This window comes from Anomaloglossus baeobatrachus, chromosome 11 (genome assembly GCF_048569485.1).
Source record: "Anomaloglossus baeobatrachus isolate aAnoBae1 chromosome 11, aAnoBae1.hap1, whole genome shotgun sequence".
Taxonomy (NCBI): Eukaryota; Metazoa; Chordata; class Amphibia; order Anura; family Aromobatidae; genus Anomaloglossus; species Anomaloglossus baeobatrachus.
The window spans coordinates 183,398,005-183,419,891 of NC_134363.1; the positions used below are offsets into that span (position 1 = coordinate 183,398,005).

At 51.9% G+C, this 21,887-nt stretch overlaps 1 protein-coding gene across 1 annotated transcript in view; it reads right to left on the reverse strand.

Annotated features, from left to right (window-relative positions):
• The window catches only part of KIF1B (kinesin family member 1B), a 168,763-nt gene that overhangs the window by 128,553 nt on the left and 18,323 nt on the right, over window positions 1–21,887 (reverse strand). Inside the window, 1 exon segment of the mRNA XM_075328038.1 lies at window positions 15,637–15,833. Coding sequence (XP_075184153.1) covers window positions 15,637–15,742 — 106 coding nt within the window. The 5' untranslated portion in view covers window positions 15,743–15,833.

The following is a 21,887-nucleotide window of genomic DNA, read 5'->3' on the forward strand; positions in this document are numbered from 1 at the left end:
GCAATGCAGGTGTATACAGGGCCCTACAGAGAGCAATGCAGGTATATACAGGGCCCTACAGAGAGCAGTGCAGGTGTATACAGGGCCCTACAGAAAGCAATGCAAGTATATACAGGGCCCTACAGAAAGCAATGCAGGTATATACAGGGCCCTGCAGAGAGCAGTGCAGGTGTATACAGGGCCCCTACAGAAAGCAATGCAGGTATATACAGGGCCCTACAGAGAGCAATGCAGGTATATACAGGGCCCCTACAGAAAGCAATGCAGGTATATACAGGGCCCTACAGAAAGTAATGCAAGTATATACAGGGCCCTACAGAGAGCAATGCAGGTGTATACAGGGCCCCTACAGAAAGCAATGCAAGTATATACAGGGCCCTACAGAGAGCAGTGCAGGTGTATACAGGGCCCCTACAGAAAGCAATGCAGGTATATACAGGGCCCTACAGAAAGCAATGCAGGTATATACAGGGCCCCTACGGAAAGCAATGCAGGTGTATACAGGGCCCCTACAGAAAGCAATGCAGGTGTATACAGGGCCCCTACAGAAAGCAATGCAGGTATATACAGGCCCCTACGGAGAGCAGTGCAGGTGTATACAGGGCCCTACAGAAAGCAATGCAGGTATATACAGGGCCCTACAGAAAGCAATGCAGGTATATACAGGGCCCCTACAGAAAGCAATGCAGGTGTATACAGGGCCCCTACAGAAAGCAATGCAGGTACATACAGGGCCCCTACAGAAAGCAATGCAGGTATATACAGGCCCCTACGGAGAGCAGTGCAGGTGTATACAGGGCCCCTACAGAAAGCAATGCAGGTATATACAGGGCCCTACAGAGAGCAGTGCAGGTGTATACAGGGCCCCTACAGAGAGCAGTGCAGGTATATACAGGGCCCTACAGAGAGCAATGCAGGTATATACAGGGCCCCTACAGAGAGCAGTGCAGGTATATACAGGGCCCTACAGAGAGCAATTCAAGTATATACAGGGCCCTACAGAGAGCAGTGCAGGTATATACAGGGCCCCTACAGAACGCAATGCAGGTATATACAGGGCCCCTACAGAGAGCAGTGCAGGTATATACAGGGCCATACAGAGAGCAGTGCAGGTGTATACAGGGCCCTACAGAAAGCAATGCAGGTATATACAGGGCCCTACAGAGAGCAGTGCAGGTGTATACAGGGCCCTACAGAGAGCAATGCAGGTGTATACAGGGCCCCTACAGAGAGCAATGCAGGTATATACAGGGCCCTACAGAGAGCAGTGCAGGTGTATACAGGGCCCTACAGAGAGCAATGCAGGTGTATACAGGGCCCTACAGAGAGCAATGCAGGTGTATACAGGGCCCTACAGAAAGCAATTCAAGTATATACAGGGCCCTACAGAGAGCAGTGCAGGTATATACAGGGCCCCTACAGAAAGCAATGCAGGTATATACAGGGCCACTACAGAGAGCAGTGCAGGTATATACAGGGCCCTACAGAGAGCAGTGCAGGTGTATACAGGGCCCTACAGAGAGCAATGCAGGTATATACAGGGCCCCTACAGAGAGCAGTGCAGGTATATACAGGGCCCTACAGAGAGCAGTGCAGGTGTATACAGGGCCCCTACAGAGAGCAATGCAGGTGTATACAGGGCCCCTACAGAGAGCAGTGCAGGTATATACAGGGCCCCTACAGAAAGCAATACAAGTATATACAGGGCCCTACAGAGAGCAGTGCAGGTGTATACAGGGCCCTACAGAGAGCAGTGCAGGTGTATACAGGGCCCTACAGAAAGCAATGCAGGTGTATACAGGGCCCTACAGAGAGCAGTGCAGGTGTATACAGGGCCCCTACAGAAAGCAATGCAGGTATATACAGGGCCCCTACAGAGAGCAATGCAGGTATATACAGGGCCCCTACAGAAAGCAATGCAGGTATATACAGGGCCCCTACAGAGAGCAATGCAGGTATATACAGGGCCCCTACAGAGAGCAATGCAAGTATATACAGGGCCCCTACAGAAAGCAATGCAGGTATATACAGGGCCCCTACAGAGAGCAGTGCAGGTATATACAGGGCCCCTACAGAAAGCAATACAAGTATATACAGGGCCCTACAGAGAGCAGTGCAGGTGTATACAGGGCCCCTACAGAGAGCAGTGCAGGTGTATACAGGGCCCTACAGAAAGCAATGCAGGTGTATACAGGGCCCTACAGAGAGCAGTGCAGGTGTATACAGGGCCCCTACAGAGAGCAATGCAGGTATATACAGGGCCCCTACAGAAAGCAATGCAGGTATATACAGGCCCCTACAGAGAGCAATGCAGGTATATACAGGGCCCCTACAGAAAGCAATGCATGTATATACAGGGCCCTACAGAAAGCAGTGCAGGTGTATACAGGGCCCCTACAGAGAGCAGTGCAGGTATATACAGGGCCCCTACAGAAAGCAATGCAGGTATATACAGGGCCCTACAGAGAGCAATGCAGGTATATACAGGGCCCCTACAGAAAGCAATGCAGGTATATACAGGGCCCCTACAGAGAGCAATGCAGGTATAAACAGGGCCCCCACTGAGAATAATGCAGGTATATACAGGGCCCTACAGAAAGCAGTGCAGGTGTATACAGGGCCCTACAGAAAGCAATGCAGGTATATACAGGGCCCTACAGAGAGCAGTGCAGGTGTATACAGGGCCCTACAGAGAGCAATGCAGGTGTATACAGGGCCCCTACAGAGAGCAATGCAGGTATATACAGGGCCCTACAGAAAGCAATGCAGGTATATACAGGGCCCTACAGAGAGCAGTGCAGGTGTATACAGGGCCCTACAGAGAGCAATGCAGGTGTATACAGGGCCCCTACAGAGAGCAATGCAGGTATATACAGGGCCCTACAGAGAGCAGTGCAGGTGTATACAGGGCCCTACAGAGAGCAATGCAGGTGTATACAGGGCCCTACAGAGAGCAATGCAGGTGTATACAGGGCCCTACAGAAAGCAATTCAAGTATATACAGGGCCCCCACTGAGAATAATGCAGGTATATACAGGGCCCTACAGAAAGCAATTCAAGTATATACAGGGCCATACAGAGAGCAGTGCAGGTGTATACAGGGCCCTACAGAAAGCAATGCAGGTATATACAGGGCCCTACAGAGAGCAGTGCAGGTGTATACAGGGCCCTACAGAGAGCAATGCAGGTGTATACAGGGCCCCTACAGAGAGCAATGCAGGTATATACAGGGCCCTACAGAGAGCAGTGCAGGTGTATACAGGGCCCTACAGAGAGCAATGCAGGTGTATACAGGGCCCTACAGAGAGCAATGCAGGTGTATACAGGGCCCTACAGAAAGCAATTCAAGTATATACAGGGCCCTACAGAGAGCAGTGCAGGTATATACAGGGCCCCTACAGAACGCAATGCAGGTATATACAGGGCCCCTACAGAGAGCAGTGCAGGTGTATACAGGGCCCCTACAGAAAGCAATACAAGTATATACAGGGCCCTACAGAGAGCAGTGCAGGTGTATACAGGGCCCTACAGAGAGCAGTGCAGGTGTATACAGGGCCCCTACAGAGAGCAATGCAGGTGTATACAGGGCCCCTACAGAAAGCAATGCAGGTATATACAGGGCCCCTACAGAGAGCAGTGCAGGTATATACAGGGCCCTACAGAGAGCAGTGCAGGTGTATACAGGGCCCTACAGAGAGCAATGCAGGTGTATACAGGGCCCTACAGAGAGCAATGCAGGTGTATACAGGGCCCTACAGAAAGCAATTCAAGTATATACAGGGCCCTACAGAGAGCAGTGCAGGTGTATACAGGGCCCCTACAGAGAGCAGTGCAGGTATATACAGGGCCCCTACAGAAAGCAATGCAGGTATATACAGGGCCCTAAAGAGAGCAGTGCAGGTGTATACAGGGCCCCTACAGAAAGCAATGCAGGTATATACAGGGCCCCTACAGAGAGCAATGCAGGTATAAACAGGGCCCCCACTGAGAATAATGCAGGTATATACAGGGCCCTACAGAAAGCAATTCAAGTATATACAGGGCCATACAGAGAGCAGTGCAGGTGTATACAGGGCCCTACAGAAAGCAATGCAGGTATATACAGGGCCCAACAGAGAGCAGTGCAGGTGTATACAGGGCCCTACAGAGAGCAATGCAGGTATATACAGGGCCCCTACAGAGAGCAATGCAGGTATATACAGGGCCCTACAGAGAGCAGTGCAGGTGTATACAGGGCCCTACAGAGAGCAATGCAGGTGTATACAGGGCCCTACAGAGAGCAATGCAGGTGTATACAGGGCCCTACAGAAAGCAATTCAAGTATATACAGGGCCCTACAGAGAGCAGTGCAGGTGTATACAGGGCCCCTACAGAAAGCAATGCAGGTATATACAGGGCCCCTACAGAGAGCAATGCAGGTATAAACAGGGCCCCCACTGAGAATAATGCAGGTATATACAGGGCCCTACAGAAAGCAATTCAAGTATATACAGGGCCATACAGAGAGCAGTGCAGGTGTATACAGGGCCCTACAGAGAGCAATGCAGGTGTATACAGGGCCCCTACAGAGAGCAATGCAGGTATATACAGGGCCCTACAGAGAGCAGTGCAGGTGTATACAGGGCCCTACAGAGAGCAATGCAGGTGTATACAGGGCCCTACAGAGAGCAATGCAGGTGTATACAGGGCCCTACAGAAAGCAATTCAAGTATATACAGGGCCCTACAGAGAGCAGTGCAGGTATATACAGGGCCCCTACAGAACGCAATGCAGGTATATACAGGGCCCCTACAGAGAGCAGTGCAGGTATATACAGGGCCCTACAGAGAGCAGTGCAGGTGTATACAGGGCCCCTACAGAAAGCAATACAAGTATATACAGGGCCCTACAGAGAGCAGTGCAGGTGTATACAGGGCCCTACAGAGAGCAGTGCAGGTGTATACAGGGCCCCTACAGAGAGCAATGCAGGTGTATACAGGGCCCCTACAGAAAGCAATGCAGGTATATACAGGGCCCTACAGAAAGCAATTCAAGTATATACAGGGCCCTACAGAGAGCAGTGCAGGTGTATACAGGGCCCCTACAGAGAGCAGTGCAGGTATATACAGGGCCCCTACAGAAAGCAATGCAGGTATATACAGGGCCCTACAGAAAGCAATGTAGGTGTATACAGGGCCCCTACAGAGAGCAATGCAGGTATAAACAGGGCCCCTACAGAGAGCAATGCAGGTATAAACAGGGCCCCCACTGAGAATAATGCAGGTATATACAGAGCCCTACAGAGAGCAATGCAGGTATATACAGGGCCCTACAGAAAGCAATGCAGGTTTATACAGGGCCCTACAGAGAGCAGTGCAGGTGTATACAGGGCCCTACAGATAGCAATGCAGGTGTATACAGGGCCCCTACAGAGAGCAATGCAGGTATATACAGGGCCCTACAGAGAGCAGTGCAGGTGTATACAGGGCCCTACAGAAAGCAATTCAAGTATATACAGGGCCCTACAGAGAGCAGTGCAGGTATATACAGGGCCCCTACAGAAAGCAATGCAGATATATACAGGGCCCCTACAGAGAGCAGTGCAGGTATATACAGGGCCCTACAGAGAGCAGTGCAGGTGTATACAGGGCCCCTACAGAAAGCAATACAAGTATATACAGGGCCCTACAGAGAGCAGTGCAGGTGTATACAGGGCCCCTACAGAGAGCAATGCAGGTGTATACAGGGCCCCTACAGAGAGCAATGCAGGTGTATACAGGGCCCCTACAGAAAGCAATGCAGGTATATACAGGGCCCCTACAGAGAGCAGTGCAGGTATATACAGGGCCCTACAGAGAGCAGTGCAGGTGTATACAGGGCCCCTACAGAGAGCAATGCAGGTGTATACAGGGCCCCTACAGAAAGCAATGCAGGTATATACAGGGCCCCTACAGAGAGCAGTGCAGGTATATACAGGGCCCCTACAGAAAGCAATACAAGTATATACAGGGCCTACAGAGAGCAGTGCAGGTGTATACAGGGCCCTACAGAGAGCAGTGCAGGTGTATACAGGGCCCTACAGAAAGCAATGCAGGTGTATACAGGGCCCTACAGAGAGCAGTGCAGGTGTATACAGGGCCCCTACAGAAAGCAATGCAGGTATATCCAGGGCCCCTACAGAAAGCAATGCAGGTATATACAGGGCCCCTACAGAGAGCAATGCAGGTATATACAGGGCCCCTACAGAAAGCAATGCAGGTATATACAGGGCCCCTACAGAGAGCAATGCAGGTATATACAGGGCCCCTACAGAAAGCAATGCAGGTATATACAGGGCCCTACAGAGAGCAGTGCAAGTATATACAGGGCCCTACATAGAGCAGTACAGGTGTATACAGGGCCCCTACAGAAAGCAATGCAGGTATATACAGGGCCCCTACAGAGAGCAATGCAGGTATATACAGGGCCCCCACTGAGAATAATGCAGGTATATACAGAGCCCTACAGAGAGCAATGCAGGTGTATACAGGGCCCCTACAGAGAGCAGTGCAGGTATATACAGGGCCCCTACAGAAAGCAATGCAGGTATATACAGGGCCCCTACAGAGAGCAATGCAGGTATATACAGGGCCCCTACAGAAAGCAATGTAGGTGTATACAGGGCCCCTACAGAGAGCAATGCAGGTATATACAGGGCCCCTACAGAGAGCAATGCAGGTATATACAGGGCCCCCACTGAGAATAATGCAGGTATATACAGAGCCCTACAGAGAGCAATGCAGGTATATACAGGGCCCCTACAGAGAGCAATGCAGGTATATACAGGGCCCCTACAGAAAGCAATGTAGGTGTATACAGGGCCCCTACAGAGAGCAATGCAGGTATATACAGGGCCCCTACAGAGAGCAATGCAGGTATATACAGGGCCCCCACTGAGAATAATGCAGGTATATACAGAGCCCTACAGAGAGCAATGCAGGTATATACAGGGCCCCTACAGAAAGCAATGCAGGTGTATACAGGGCCCCTACAGAAAGCAATGCAGGTATATACAGGGCCCCTACAGAAAGCAATGCAGGTGTATACAGGGCCCCTACAGAGAGCAGTGCAGGTATATACAGGGCCCCTACTGAGAGCAATGCAGGTATATACAGGGCCCCTACAGAGAGCAATGCAGCTATATACAGGGCCCCTACTGAGAGCAATGCAAGTATATACAGGGCCCTTTACTGAGAGCAATGCAGCTATATACAGGGCCCCTACTGAGTGCAATGCAGGTATATACAGGGCCCCTACAGAGAGCAATGCAAGTATATACAGGGCCCCTACTGAGTGCAATGCAGGTATATACAGGGCCCCTACAGAGAGCAATGCAGGTATATACAGGGCCCCTACTGAGTGCAATGCAGGTATATACAGGGCCCTTTACTGAGAGCAATGCAGCTATATACAGGGCCCCAACTGAGAGCAATGCAGGTATATACAGGGCCCCTACAGAGAGCAATGCAAGTATATACAGGGCCCCTACTGAGAGCAATGCAGGTATATACAGGGCCCCTACTGAGAGCAATGCAGGTATATACAGTGCCCCTACAGATGCAATGCAGGTATATACAGGGCCCCTACAGAGAGCAATGCAGGTATATACAGGGCCCCTACAGAGAGCAATGCAGGTATATACAGGGCCCCTACAGAGAGCAATGCAGGTATATACAAGGCCCCTATTGAAAGCAATGCAGGTATATACAGGGCCCCTACTGAGAGCAATGCAGGTATATACAGGGCCCCTACTGAGAGCAATGCAGGTATATACAGGGCCCCTACTGAGAGCAATGCAGGTATATACAGGGCCCCTACAGAGAGCAATGCAAGTATATACAGGGCCCCTACTGAGAGCAATGCAGGTATATACAGGGCCCTTTACTGAGAGCAATGCAGCTATATACAGGGCCCCTACTGAGAGCAATGCAGGTATATACAGGGCCCCTACTGAGAGCAATGCAGGTATATACAGGGTCCCTACAGAGAGAAATGCAGGTATATACAGGGCCCCTATTGAAAGCAATGCAGGTATATACAGGGCCCCTACTGACAGCAATGCAGGTATATACAAGGCCCCTACAGAGAGCAATGCAAGTATATACAGGGCCCCACTGAGTGCAATGCAGGTATATACAGAACCCCTACTGAGAGCAATGAAAGTATATACAGGGCCCCACTGAGTGCAATGCAGGTATATACAGAACCCCTACTGAGAGCAATGCAAGTATATACAGGGCCCTACAGAGAGCTATGCAGGTGTATACAGGGCCCCTACAGAGAGCAATGCAGGTGTACACAGGGCCCCTACTGAGAGCAATGCAGCTATATACAGGGCCCCTACTGAGAGCAATGCAAGTATATACAGGGCCCCTACTGAGAGCAATGCAGCTATATACAGGGCCCCTACTGAGAGCAATGCAGCTATATACAGGGCCCCTACTGAGAGCAATGCAGGTGTATACAGGGCCCCTACAGAGAGCAATGCAGGTGTATACAGGGCCCCTACTGAGCGCAATGCAGGTGTATACAGGGCCCCTACTGAAAGAAATGCAGGTATATACAGGGCCCCTACAGAGAGCAATGCAGCTATATACAGGGCCCCTACTGAGCGCAATGCAGGTGAATACAGGGCCCCTACTGAGAGCAGTGCCGGTGTATACAGGGCCCCTACTGATATCAATGCAGCTATATACAGGGCCCCTACTGAGAGCAATGCAGGTGTATACAGGGCCCCTACTGAGAGCAATGCAGCTATATACAGGGCCCCTACTGAATGCAATGCAGCTATATACAGGGCCCCTACCGAGAGCAATGCAGGTATATACATGGCCCCTACTGAAAGCAATGCAGGTATATACAGGGCCCCTACAGAGAGCAATGCAAGTATATACAGGGCCCCTACTGAGAGCAATGCAAGTATATACAGGGCCCTACAGAGAGCTATGCAGGTGTATACAGGGCCCCCACAGAGCAATGCAGCTATATACAGGGCCCCTACTGAGAGCAATGCAGGTATATACAGGGCCCCTACTGAGAGCAATGCAGCTATATACAGGGCCCCTACTGAGAGCAATGCAGGTGTATACAGGGCCCCTACAGAGAGCAATGCAGGTGTATACAGGGCCCCTACTGAGCGCAATGCAGGTGTATACAGGGCCCCTACTGAAAGAAATGCAGGTATATACAGGGCCCCTAGAGAGAGCAATGCAGCTATATACAGGGCCCCTACTGAGCGCAATGCAGGTGTATACAGGGCCCCTCCTGAGAGCAATGCAGGTGTATACAGGGCCCCTACTGAGAGCAATGCAGGTGTATACAGGGCCCCTACTGAGAGCAATGCAGGTGTATACAGGGCCCCTACTGAGAGTAATGCAGGTGTATACAGGGCCCCGACTGAGAGCAATGCAGGTATATACAGGGCCCCGACTGAGAGCAATGCAGGTATATACAGGGCCCCTACTGAGAGCAATGCAGGTGTATACAGGGCCCCTACTGAGAGCAATGCAGGTGTATACAGGGCCCCTACAGAGAGCAATGCAGGTATATACAGGGCCCCTACTGAGAGCAGTGCAGGTGTATACAGGGCCCCTACTGAGAGCAATGCAGGAATATTCAGGGCCACTACTGAGAGCAATGCAGCTATATACAGGGCCCCTACCGAGAGCAATGCAGCTATATACAGGGCCCCTACTGAGAGCAATGCAGGTGTATACAGGGCCCCTACTGAGAGCAATGCAGGAATATTCAGGGCCCCTACTGAGAGCAATGCAGCTATATACAGGGCCCCTACCGAGAGCAATGCAGCTATATACAGGGCCCCTACTGAGAGCAATGCAGCTATATACAGGGCCCCTACTGAGAGCAATGCAGCTATATACAGGGCCCCTACCGAGAGCAATGCAGCTATATACAGGGCCCCTACTGAGAGCAATGCAGGTGTATACAGGGCCCCTACTGAGAGCAATGCAGGAATATTCAGGGCCCCTACTGAGAGCAATGCAGCTATATACAGGGCCCCTACCGAGAGCAATGCAGCTATATACAGGGCCCCTACAGAGAGCAATGCAGCTATATACAGGGCCCCTACTGAGAGCAATGCAGGTGTATACAGGGCCCCTACTGAGAGCAATGCAGCTATATACAGGGCCCCTACTGAGAGCAATGCAGGAATATTCAGGGCCCCTACTGAGAGCAATGCAGCTATATACAGGGCCCCTACCGAGAGCAATGCAGCTATATACAGGGCCCCTACTGAGAGCAATGCAGCTATATACAGAGCCCCTACTGAGAGCAATGCAGCTATATACAGGGCCCCTACTGAGAGCAATGCAGGTGTATACAGGGCCCCTACTGAGAGCAATGCAGGTGTATACAGGGCCCCTACTGAGAGCAATGCAGGAATATTCAGGGCCCCTACTGAGAGTAATGCAGCTATATACAGGGCCCCTACCGAGAGCAATGCAGCTATATACAGGGCCCCTACTGAGAGCAATGCAGCTATATACAGGGCCCCTACTGAGAGCAATGCAGCTATATACAGGGCCCCTACCGAGAGCAATGCAGCTATATACAGGGCCCCTACTGAGAGCAATGCAGGTGTATACAGGGCCCCTACTGAGAGCAATGCAGCTATATACAGGGCCCCTACTGAGAGCAATGCAGGTGTATACAGGGCCCCTACTGAGAGCAATGCAGGTGTATACAGGGCCCCTACTGAGAGCAATGCAGGAATATTCAGGGCCCCTACTGAGAGCAATGCAGCTATATACAGGGCCCCTACCGAGAGCAATGCAGCTATATATAGGGCCCCTACTGAGAGCAATGCAGCTATATACAGGGCCCCTACTGAGAGCAATGCAGGTGTATACAGGGCCCCTACTGAGAGCAATGCAGGTGTATACAGGGCCCCTACTGAGAGCAATGCAGGTATATACAGGGCCCCTACTGAGGGTCAGAGTCCTATACTTGTCACCATACATATTGTATCACATAAATACTCAGTTACTGTAACATCCCAAAGTTTGTGATTGCTGAGATTTGGCCACCACATTTACTTTTCCTTGGAGAATCTGTACTCTTCACACCGGAGCGGCCTCCTTCTTCCTCTCATCATTATGTCGGCCGCACTTCAATCAAATCCTAGCGCTGAAACCTTCACACACACATGGCATCTGCGCCCGGCCCTGCGCACACATCCGGGCCCGCTGCCAGCATACCGGCATTAATGGATGGGCTCATGTGACGGCAGCTGGGCTGCTGAGACTCTGCCCCGCACAAATATTACTGTTCCTAAGCAATGGAAACCGGAGAGGAGCAAAAACCAGGAACCGGCAGCAACGTACCGTGCGGCCAAAAGATGCACTCCATGGCAACATGGCGGGCTCCGTCTGATAGACCCCCGCCCCAGAACTTAGTCTGATTATCCGGGCCCAGATCCAGTCCAGGACTCCTGTATGTAGGCGACAGGTGCTCTTTGATGTCCATATTGTGAGATGCCCCCATCCTCATTTTTTGGGGACTTACACATCAGACATCAATGAAGTGACTCAGTATGAGAGGAAGTGGAGTCTCCGCTCCCAAAAAAATAAAGAAACTATATTCCTGACGTTATCAGAGCTGGAGGTCATCCTCCATGGCGCTCGGTACAATACAGACTCAGCGGGAAGAGGTGAGGGTCATCCAGCAGAGAGCGGTGCAGATCAGGGGGGCTTCCTGCCCTTGTGGCCTCCCCCGTCATAGAGGGAGATGTCCGGATGTGCGCACAGGTGGAGAGGACAACGCAGGCGACTAACCCACATGGAAAAAAAAACACATTCGATAAAACTGTTTTAGTTGTATTTCTCTTCTCTGTATAACGCCCTTTATCGCGTGGGGTCAATACTTTTATATTTTCATAGATTGGACATTTAAGCCAAGTGCCCACGGGAGAACGTAACTGCGGATTTTGCTGCGGAAAACCAGCGGATTTTCTAGATTTTCCAGATAAATCCGCAAGTACAGACACTCCCCATGTTATCCTATGGGATTTGGGGAGTGCTGTATCAATGCTGAGGTATTTGCGGCGGATTTCCCGCAGCCGCACGTAACTGCATGTCAATTATCCATGTGGAAATATTTGCGGAATTCACGCTCCTCCAGTATGGAGATACAGGGCGGGAATTCCGCATGAAATCCGCAGGTTTACCGCAACAATTCTGCAGAAATACCGCAGCAATGGATAGCTGCGGATTCCGGGGAGGTGCTGCGTGAACCTGCGGAAATACCTGCAGAAAAGTCCGCAGGTCTGATCTCCCGTGGGCACAGGGCCTTACAGACGTGGCAATAAAATATATATTTGTTCTTTACTTCTGCAGCCAAAGCCGGCCCTCTTGGAAGTAAAGACGCTGCGTTTAAAGCGCCCGTGTTTCAGCCTTTTTTGCAGAATTTTTCAGGGGCAGATTATGTGTTGTCTTTGACTAGTGCACGTTTGATAAAAACAAAAAAAAATGCAGGAATGTGTCATTTTTCAGAGTTTTTTCACTTTCCCATTGAAAAGAAGTGATGCTGCAGATTAAAAAACGCTGCAGTTTTACAATTTAGTAAGGAAAAAGAAAAACAATCGAGTGCATCAGATTTCTGAAATCTCAGCTTTTGCTGTAAAAAGCAGCTGTAATTTACATTAAAAATGCAACATGTGAAGGTGGATTTAAGGCAGTGATAAATGTATTGTTTTGTGCAGCAGTAGGGAGGGCGCAGACACAAAGCATTGCTCCCCGCACCCCACACGCAGGCTGGACGCCCCTGGGTGGCTCGGCCCTTCCCTCCGCTCAGATGTGATCGGCTCCTGCATTCTTTCCTAACTCTGGTATGAGCCCTAAATAGCCTGAAAAACACCAAAAGAGTCACGTGCCGACTGACAGCGCGGTGCTGCTTGGACACAGTAAATATTTCGTTCTCATCCGCCCGAGACAATCAGTTAAAATTCCTTTTCTGTAACCTGCTGCCATAAACACATGACGCGGTTTCCTCTAAATCCGTCCATTAGATTGTGCTGGAAGGTAAATAATATATTACAGTCTGGTCTGCAAATTGCTCTGCGGCTGATTGAAATTAACCGGATATAGAAGGAAAAGCCATGTGGGCTCCACTGACTGTAACAAGTGAGCCCAATACTGCCGCCTGTCAGACGAGCAGCCCTCCGCTGCCCCCCGGGTACCTGCCTGCCGAGCGCAGACGCACGGTCTGAACTTTGCCCGCTCACTGTGATCCAGACAGCATCTGTGCAGCGCTTACAAGCTTTATAACAAGCAGCATGTAAGCGCTGCACTCCTTGACTGCAGAGGTGGCCGGTAACCTAGGCAACGAGCAATAAACCATAAGATTCAAAATTCTTTTGTTCTTGAAGAAGAAAATTGCAAAGTTGTTTGTTTATACAAGCACTTTGGAAATTGTCTAAACTTTGCAATTTTTCCTATGGTTTTAACAGAGTGTTCTGTATTGCAAGAGGGGCATTTAACCTCTTCAAGACACCTTTGGCCACTGCTTGTCTTCCTTGAAAACAAAGGGCAGCCATTTCTCAGTGTATATACGGTAAGCACATTCATATTGGGCGAGCATGCATAGGTTCTAAATGGGGAAGGGTTACATCGCTGCACAAAACCTCTCCTTCTCTGCAAAAAACAACACGCAGTGCTGGAGATACATAGTTCTGCCCAGCAGCTAAATACATCAAACCATACAACATTTTTAATAAAGACGATTTTTAAAGAGAGTAGAAGAAAAAAAAAAGTGCAAATCTTTTAAGCATATAGTCATATGACAAGTCAAAGTGGCCACTCAGGTTAGACTACATTGAGTTGAGCAAAAATACTCTGTGCTGCTGTATACAATAACAGATCGTCTTGTGGATGAAAGAGAGAAGCCATCAATGATTATTGGCAAATTACCAGCAACGTTTCTGAAGTAATGCATCATGTATAGCACATATCCCCTAAAATTGCGAGTACTTGCTTTAAAAGTCCCTTATGCAGAGAAAGAATGTGTAACTCATAGCAACCAGGGGCTCTGCAGCACGGCTCTGCAGCACGGCTCTGCAGCACGGCCCTGCAGCACGGCCCTGCAGCACGGCCCTGCAGCACGGCCCTGCAGCACGGCCCTGCAGCACGGCCCTGCAGCACGGCTCTGCAGCACGGCTCTGCAGCACGGCTCTGCAGCACGGCTCTGCAGCACGGCTCTGCAGCACGGCTCTGCAGCACGGCTCTATAGTCTGTGCTGACGCCCTCATGAACCCATTTTACCAGGTGCAGAGAGACGGATGACCAAAAGCTCATCAAGTCGCTTATTTATCAAATTCTTTCCATTCCAATGATATACTTTCACTTTGTAACATAAGTGGGATCAGATGTTACTGACCCAAGAGAAGGAGACCGTCCGGGCTGTGCTGCCCCTGGGTTGTGGGGGGTTTGTTTGTCGTTACTGGTCTGTGACCCCTCTAATGACAATCATTCAGGGCAGGGAGGAGACTGGTACATTCAGCGAGCGAGCCCGAGAACTGCGGGGAGTATGCAGGCTGCATGCAGAGCAAGGAAGAGGCTACAATAGACAGACATCCAGTGAGCTGGGGGACAGAGGGACGAGCGAAAGTCCTGCACCCCGGCACTACCTCCTGGGAAGAGGGAGGATACCGGATTAATAAATACATTACTGATCCTGAGTTACCTCCTGTATTATACTCCAGAGCTGCACTCACTATTCTGCTGGTGCAGTCACTGTGTACATACATTACATTACTGATCCTGAGTTACATCCTGTATTATACTCCAGAGCTGCACTCACTATTCTGCTGGTGCAGTCACTGTGTACATACATTACATTACTGATCCTGAGTTACATCCTGTATTATACTCCAGAGCTGCACTCACTATTCTGCTGGTGCAGTCACTGTGTACATACATTACATTACTGATCCTGATTTACATCCTGTATCACACACCAGAGCTAAACTAAAAACAACAGAGCTGAGATCTCCCAGCATCCCCTGCTGCGCTGTAGCCTCCATACACATAGGAGATGTTTGGGACCCTTCGCCCTCCCGGTCCCTGCTGTAGCCTCCATACACATAGATGTTTGGGACCCTTCGCCCTCCCGGTCCCTGCTGTAGCCTCCCTACACATAGATGTTTGGGACCCTTCGCCCTCCCGGTCCCTGCTGTAGCCTCCATACACATAGATGTTTGGGACCCTTCGCTCTCCCAGTCCCTGCTGTAGCCTCCATACACATGGGAGATGTTTGGGACCATTCGCTCTCCCAGTCCCTGGTGTAGCCTCCATACACATAGATGTTTGGGACCCTTCGTCCTCCTGGTTCCTGCTGTAGCCTCCATACACATGGGAGATGTTTGGGACCCTTCGCCCTCCCGGTCCCTGCTGTAGCCTCCATACACATAGATGTTTGGGACCCTTCGCCCTCCCGGTCCCTGCTGTAGCCTCCATACACATAGATGTTTGGGACCCTTCGCCCTCCCGGCCCCTGCTGTAGCCTCCATACACATAGATGTTTGGGACCCCTCGCCCTCCCGGTCCCTGCAGAGGATGAGCCATGTTTGCGGTGACATTTGGAGGTAATGCTTGTACTTACTGGTTGAATTTCCCTGCATTTGGATAATGCATTTTGATTCTTTGCCGAGTTCCCTGTTGTTGAAGGGGCGAACCCGAACGGCCACTTTCACAGAAGCGCCCGACATGGTGGTCAGAGGGAGGGACGAGCCAAATGTATAAAAGAATAGAAAGTCTGTTGGGGCGGGGGAAGGTGATGAGAAATCTCAGGTCCTCATTCTGGAAAACAAAAACCAAACAATGTGAGGTTAATAATAGAAGAGAACAACATTGTAACAAGACAGTAGCAGCGCTCATCACCGCGGATCTATGGAGAAATCTCACATCTCGTGCACAGCTATTGGCAAAGGTCAACAGGGGGTTGAAAAAAAACCTGTGTGCATAATACAGACGTCTCCTAAGCCGTGCGGACCTGAGTCAGCGTATACAAAGCACAATGCACAGGTCAATAGCAAATGTGTCTCCTGGGGCGACAACCACCACTGCCAACCACCACTGCCAACCACCACTGCCAACCACCACTGCCAACCACCACTGCCAACCACAGAGATCCCTCCAGGCACCCGGACAAACACCGTCCTTCACCCGATACAATGAGGGGTAAAGGGGAGACACTTTCCTGGTGCACACATCACTTCCTGCCTCATCCATCACTGACCACAAAGAACTCCATAATTAAAGGTTAGACATTTCAACTTATAAGTTTATACTTTTTTCTATATCATGCATCAAAATTGGAAGAAAGAAAAAAAAAAAAAAAAAAAAAAAAAACAAACACATTGTTAATCTGGTAACATGGACAAGACTAGAAGTGTTAACCCCCTTCATGCTCCATGATGTACACCAGGCTCTATAAGCGGCCGATGCTGGCTGTGCCATATACAGCAGCGATCAGAGCCAGGTCTGATTACTGCGGATTAACCCGTTAAGTGCAGATGTGAATTTCCCCCAGAGTCATTTAAAGGGAACCTGTCAGATCCAAATATACAGCCAGAAACACGAGCAGTTCTGTGCATATTGCTGATCCCTGACTAACCGTCCCTGTCTACACTAGCATAGATAAAGGGATCTATAGAAAAAGTATTTCTAAAGATCTTTTACCTTATGCTAATGAACGCGGGGACTAGTCCCATGGGCGTTGCTTCCATTGCTAGTCTTACCATTAGCATGTTAGTGCGCCTCTGTGGGCCCCTGCGGGCGTGCTATTATGCTAATGAATGTGCAGCGTCTGAGGATGATCTCACCTCTCTGCTGCCATAGCGTCCGACGCTGGATTTCGGCTCAGTGCGCATGACCCCGGAGTTTGGGTCATGCGCACTATGAAGCCAGGTGTACGCATCCTGGCTTCAAACTGAAGTAGTGCGCATTACGGGAAGTCCGGGGTCATACGCACTGAGCCGAAATCCAGCGTCAGGCAGCGATGACGGCGGAGAGGTGAGTAACATCATCCCCTGCCACTGCGCATACATTATCATGTTAGCACGCCCCGCAGGGGTGTACTAACATGCTAATGGAGCAGACTAGCATGGGAAGCAACGCCCAGGGGACTAGTCCCGGAGCTCATTAGCATACAATAAAAGATCTTTAGAAATACTTTTTCTATAGATCGCTTTATCTATGCTAGTGTATATAGGAATTATTAGGCAGGGATTAGCGATATGCACCCAGAATTGCTCATGGTTCTGGCTGCATATTGCACCTGACAGGTTCCCTTTAAGGGGCACCAACCAGCAGGATTTTCATATATAAAGTACAGCCAGTGCTGTACTGGCGCTGGATGCTGAATGTAAGCATAGCTTGTGTACGGAGAATGGATGTTTTATTTAAAAAAATATGTGCAAGTAAAGTTCCAGCAATGCCCTGCTGTTTGATGGACAGGTGCAACAGGAAGGGAATATGTGGGTCGGGTTTTGCTATCTATTCCCGCCCCTGTCTGCCTGGCCTTCCTCCCTCTGTGATACTGTCTGTGTGTCCCGCAATGTAATCACAAAGTGCCGATAGGTTACGATGAAGCCAGAGACCTGCTGGAGACCGCCATTGCTGCCATCTTGGTGCTCCCATGAAGCTTAGGCTCCAGGGACTGGCTTCATAGTGTAATTTTCACTATGTATAATAATACTGCCTCCGTCCCTCTCATCCTACGGGCGGGCCTCCGTCCCTCTCATCCTACGGGCGGGCCTCCGTCCCTCTCATCCTACGGGCGGGCCTCCGTCCCTCTCATCCTACGGGCGGGCCTCCGTCCCTCTCATCCTACGGGCGGGCCTCCGTCCCTCTCATCCTACGGGCGGGCCTCCGTCCCTCTCATCCTACGGGCGGGCCTCCGTCCCTCTCATCCTACGGGCGGGCCTCCGTCCCTCTCATCCTACGGGCGGGCCTCCGTCCCTCTCATCCTACGGGCGGGCCTCCGTCCCTCTCATCCTACGGGCGGGCCTCCGTCCCTCTCATCCTACGGGCGGGCCTCCGTCCCTCTCATCCTACGGGCGGGCCTCCGTCCCTCTCATCCTACGGGCGGGCCTCCGTCCCTCTCATCCTACGGGCGGGCCTCCGTCCCTCTCATCCTACGGGCGGGCCTCCGTCCCTCTCATCCTACGGGCGGGCCTCCGTCCCTCTCATCCTACGGGCGGGCCTCCGTCCCTCTCATCCTACGGGCGGGCCTCCGTCCCTCTCATCCTACGGGCGGGCCTCCGTCCCTCTCATCCTACGGGCGGGCCTCCGTCCCTCTCATCCTACGGGCGGGCCTCCGTCCCTCTCATCCTACGGGCGGGCCTCCGTCCCTCTCATCCTACGGGCGGGCCTCCGTCCCTCTCATCCTACGGGCGGGCCTCCGTCCCTCTCATCCTACGGGCGGGCCTCCGTCCCTCTCATCCTACGGGCGGGCCTCCGTCCCTCTCATCCTACGGGCGGGCCTCCGTCCCTCTCATCCTACGGGCGGGCCTCCGTCCCTCTCATCCTACGGGCGGGCCTCCGTCCCTCTCATCCTACGGGCGGGCCTCCGTCCCTCTCATCCTACGGGCGGGCATAGGGGGGGGGGGGGGGGTAACAATACGTTGGGATCTCGTCTATTTTATATGCTCACCTGTTCTTTGATTTTCCAATATTCACTATTATAGGCTGGGTGGGGGGGGGGGTTACAGATGTTTTCATCAGATTCATGAATAGTCGCAGAATTTTTGCACACCCTGGTTGCAGAGTCATGAAAGGACGTGGAGATTTTCTTAGTGACGCCATCGCCTGAACGTTCCCAGAGGAGCCGGACCCGAGCCTCATAAAACAATGCAGAGCAGAAACCTGTGAGGAAGCCATAGCGACCTCACTCCTCAGTGTCCATAGCAACCAATCACAGCGCAGATTACATTTGCTTAGGGCTGATTAAGAAATGAAAGTTGAACTCTGATTGGTTGCTGTGGGCAACAAGGCCTAGTGCTTCTGGTGAGCAGTGAGGCCTGGGAAATTGTACAGAGGTTACTGCAATTCTGAGGCATTTTCTTTCCCTTCTCTGGCAGCTCGGCCGTTCTAATAATGACGGATTATAAATAGGGGAGATCTTCCAAACTGCAGAGGGCCGGCACCTCCAGGATTCCCCACTATAAACTTTCTCCATTTTAGCATTTACCCTGCTGCAAGAGAAGGCGGCAAACAGCGTTCTGTATGAGGACCAGCCTGGGCTCCGCATTTATCCAGGGGGGTCGCGACCGGGCTCCGCATTTATCCGGGGGGTCGCGACCGGCCTCCGCATTTATCCGGGGGGTCGCGACCGGGCTCCGCATGTATCCGGGGGGTCGCGTCCGGGCTCCGCATGTATCCGGGGGGTCGCGTCCGGGCTCCGCATTTATCCGGGGGGTCGCGTCCGGGCTCCGCATTTACCCGGGGGGTCGCGTCCGGGCTCCGCATTTACCCGGGGGGTCGCGTCCGGGCTCCGCATTTATCCGGGGGGTCGCGTCCGGGCTCCGCATTTATCCGGGGGGTCGCGTCCGGGCTCCGCATTTATCCGGGGGGTCGCGTCCGGGCTCCGCATTTATCCGGGGGGTCGCGTCCGGGCTCCGCATTTATCCGGGGGGTCGCGTCCGGGCTCCGCATTTATCCGGGGGGTCGCGTCCGGGCTCCGCATTTATCCGGGGGGTCGCGTCCGGGCTCCGCATTTATCCGGGGGGGGGGGGGGGGTGTCGCATCCGGGCTCCGCATTTATTCAGGGGGTGGCGTCCGGGCTCCGCATTTATTCAGGGGGTCGCGTCCGGGCTCCGCATTTATTCAGGGGGTCGCGTCCGGGCTCCGCATTTATTCAGGGGGTCGCGTCCGGGCTCCGCATTTATTCAGGGGGTCGCGTCCGGGCTCCGCATTTATTCAGGGGGTCGCGTCCGGGCTCCGCATTTATTCAGGGGGTCGCGTCCGGGCTCCGCATTTATTCAGGGGGTCGCGTCCGGGCTCCGCATTTATTCAGGGGGTCGCGTCCGGGCTCCGCATTTATTCAGGGGGTCGCGTCCGGGCTCCGCATTCATTCAGGGGGTCGCGTCCGGGCTCCGCATTCATTCAGGGGGTCGCGTCCGGGCTCCGCATTCATTCAGGGGGTCGCGTCTGGGCTCCGCATTCATTCAGGGGGTCGCGTCTGGGCTCCGCATTCATTCAGGGGGTCGCGTCTGGGCTCCGCATTCATTCAGGGGGTCGCGTCTGGGCTCCGCATTCATTCAGGGGGTCGCGTCTGGGGTTATGGGTCTGGTCTGGGGTCTGCATTTATACAGGGGGTCTGGTCTGGGGTCTGCATTTATACAGGGGGTCTGGTCTGGGGTCTGCATTTATACAGGGGGTCTGGTCTGGGGTCTGCATTTATACAGGGGGTCTGGTCTGGGGTCTGCATTTATACAGGGGGTCTGGTCTGGGGTCTGCATTTATACAGGGGGTCTGGTCTGGGGTCTGCATTTATACAGGGGGTCTGGTCTGGGGTCTGCATTTATACAGGGGGTCTGGTCTGGGGTCTGCATTTATACAGGGGGTCTGGTCTGGGGTCTGCATTTATACAGGGGGTCTGGTCTGGGGTCTGCATTTATACAGGGGGTCTGGTCTGGGGTCTGCATTTATACAGGGGGTCTGGTCTGGGGTCTGCATTTATACAGGGGGTCTGGTCTGGGGTCTGCATTTATACAGGGGGTCTGGTCTGGGGTCTGCATTTATACAGGGGGTCTGGTCTGGGGTCTGCATTTATACAGGGGGTCTGGTCTGGGGTCTGCATTTATACAGGGGGTCTGGTCTGGGGTCTGCATTTATACAGGGGGTCTGGTCTGGGGTCTGCATTTATACAGGGGGTCTGGTCTGGGGTCTGCATTTATACAGGGGGTCTGGTCTGGGGTCTGCATTTATACAGGGGGTCTGGTCTGGGGTCTGCATTTATACAGGGGGTCTAGTCTGGGGTCTGCATTTATACAGGGGGTCTGGTCTGGGGTCTGCATTTATACAGGGGGTCTGGCCTGGGGTCTGAAATTTATTCAAGGGGTCTGGCCTGGGGTCTGAAATTTATTAAAGGGGTCTGGCCTGGGGTCTGAAATTTATTAAAGGGGTCTGGCCTGGGGTCTGAAATTTATTAAAGGGGTCTGGCCTGGGGTCTGAAATGTATTCATGGGGTCTGGCCTGGGGTCTGAAATTTATTAAAGGGGTCTGGCCTGGGATCTGCATGTGTTTAAGGCATCCGTTCACAAAGCTGCAACCATGATGATGTATGGCTACACATAATAAGCTGTACATATGGTCATCTCCTTTAATGCGGCATTTCTGAGGATGGCTATTTAATATTCTGGATTATAAGGGAAGAAAAGAAAATTCATACTAGAGTTTTTCCCAAATCTGCAGCAGAAATTGATGCCAGATTACAGGAATTATAAGCGTTCACTTGGCCCCGACACCCCCGACTCCTGGGAGCGCGGGATAACGACAGCTACAGATCTGGTGAAATAGAAAAATCTCCTTGCGTTTTATTTCCCAGACTTCAAAAGCTCCTCAGACGCTTCTTAGGGATGAAGCAGACGAGCGGCCGCTCCTCGGTGTACGGAGAACAATGGGATTACAGTCGCTCATTCTCCTAAATATATTTGGGTCACAAGAGATCTCGGCATTGCGTAACGCAGCAGCCATTAGCCGGGACTTCGCTGCCGCACACACAAGACAGCAGCGCGATGGGAAAGTCGTCACAGTCAGTATTTTACATCTCGTACTTCTGCATTGTGTCTGCCATTTGTAAAAGTGGCTTTAAAAAAAAAAAAATGTACGCGAGAGAAAGAAACCTGG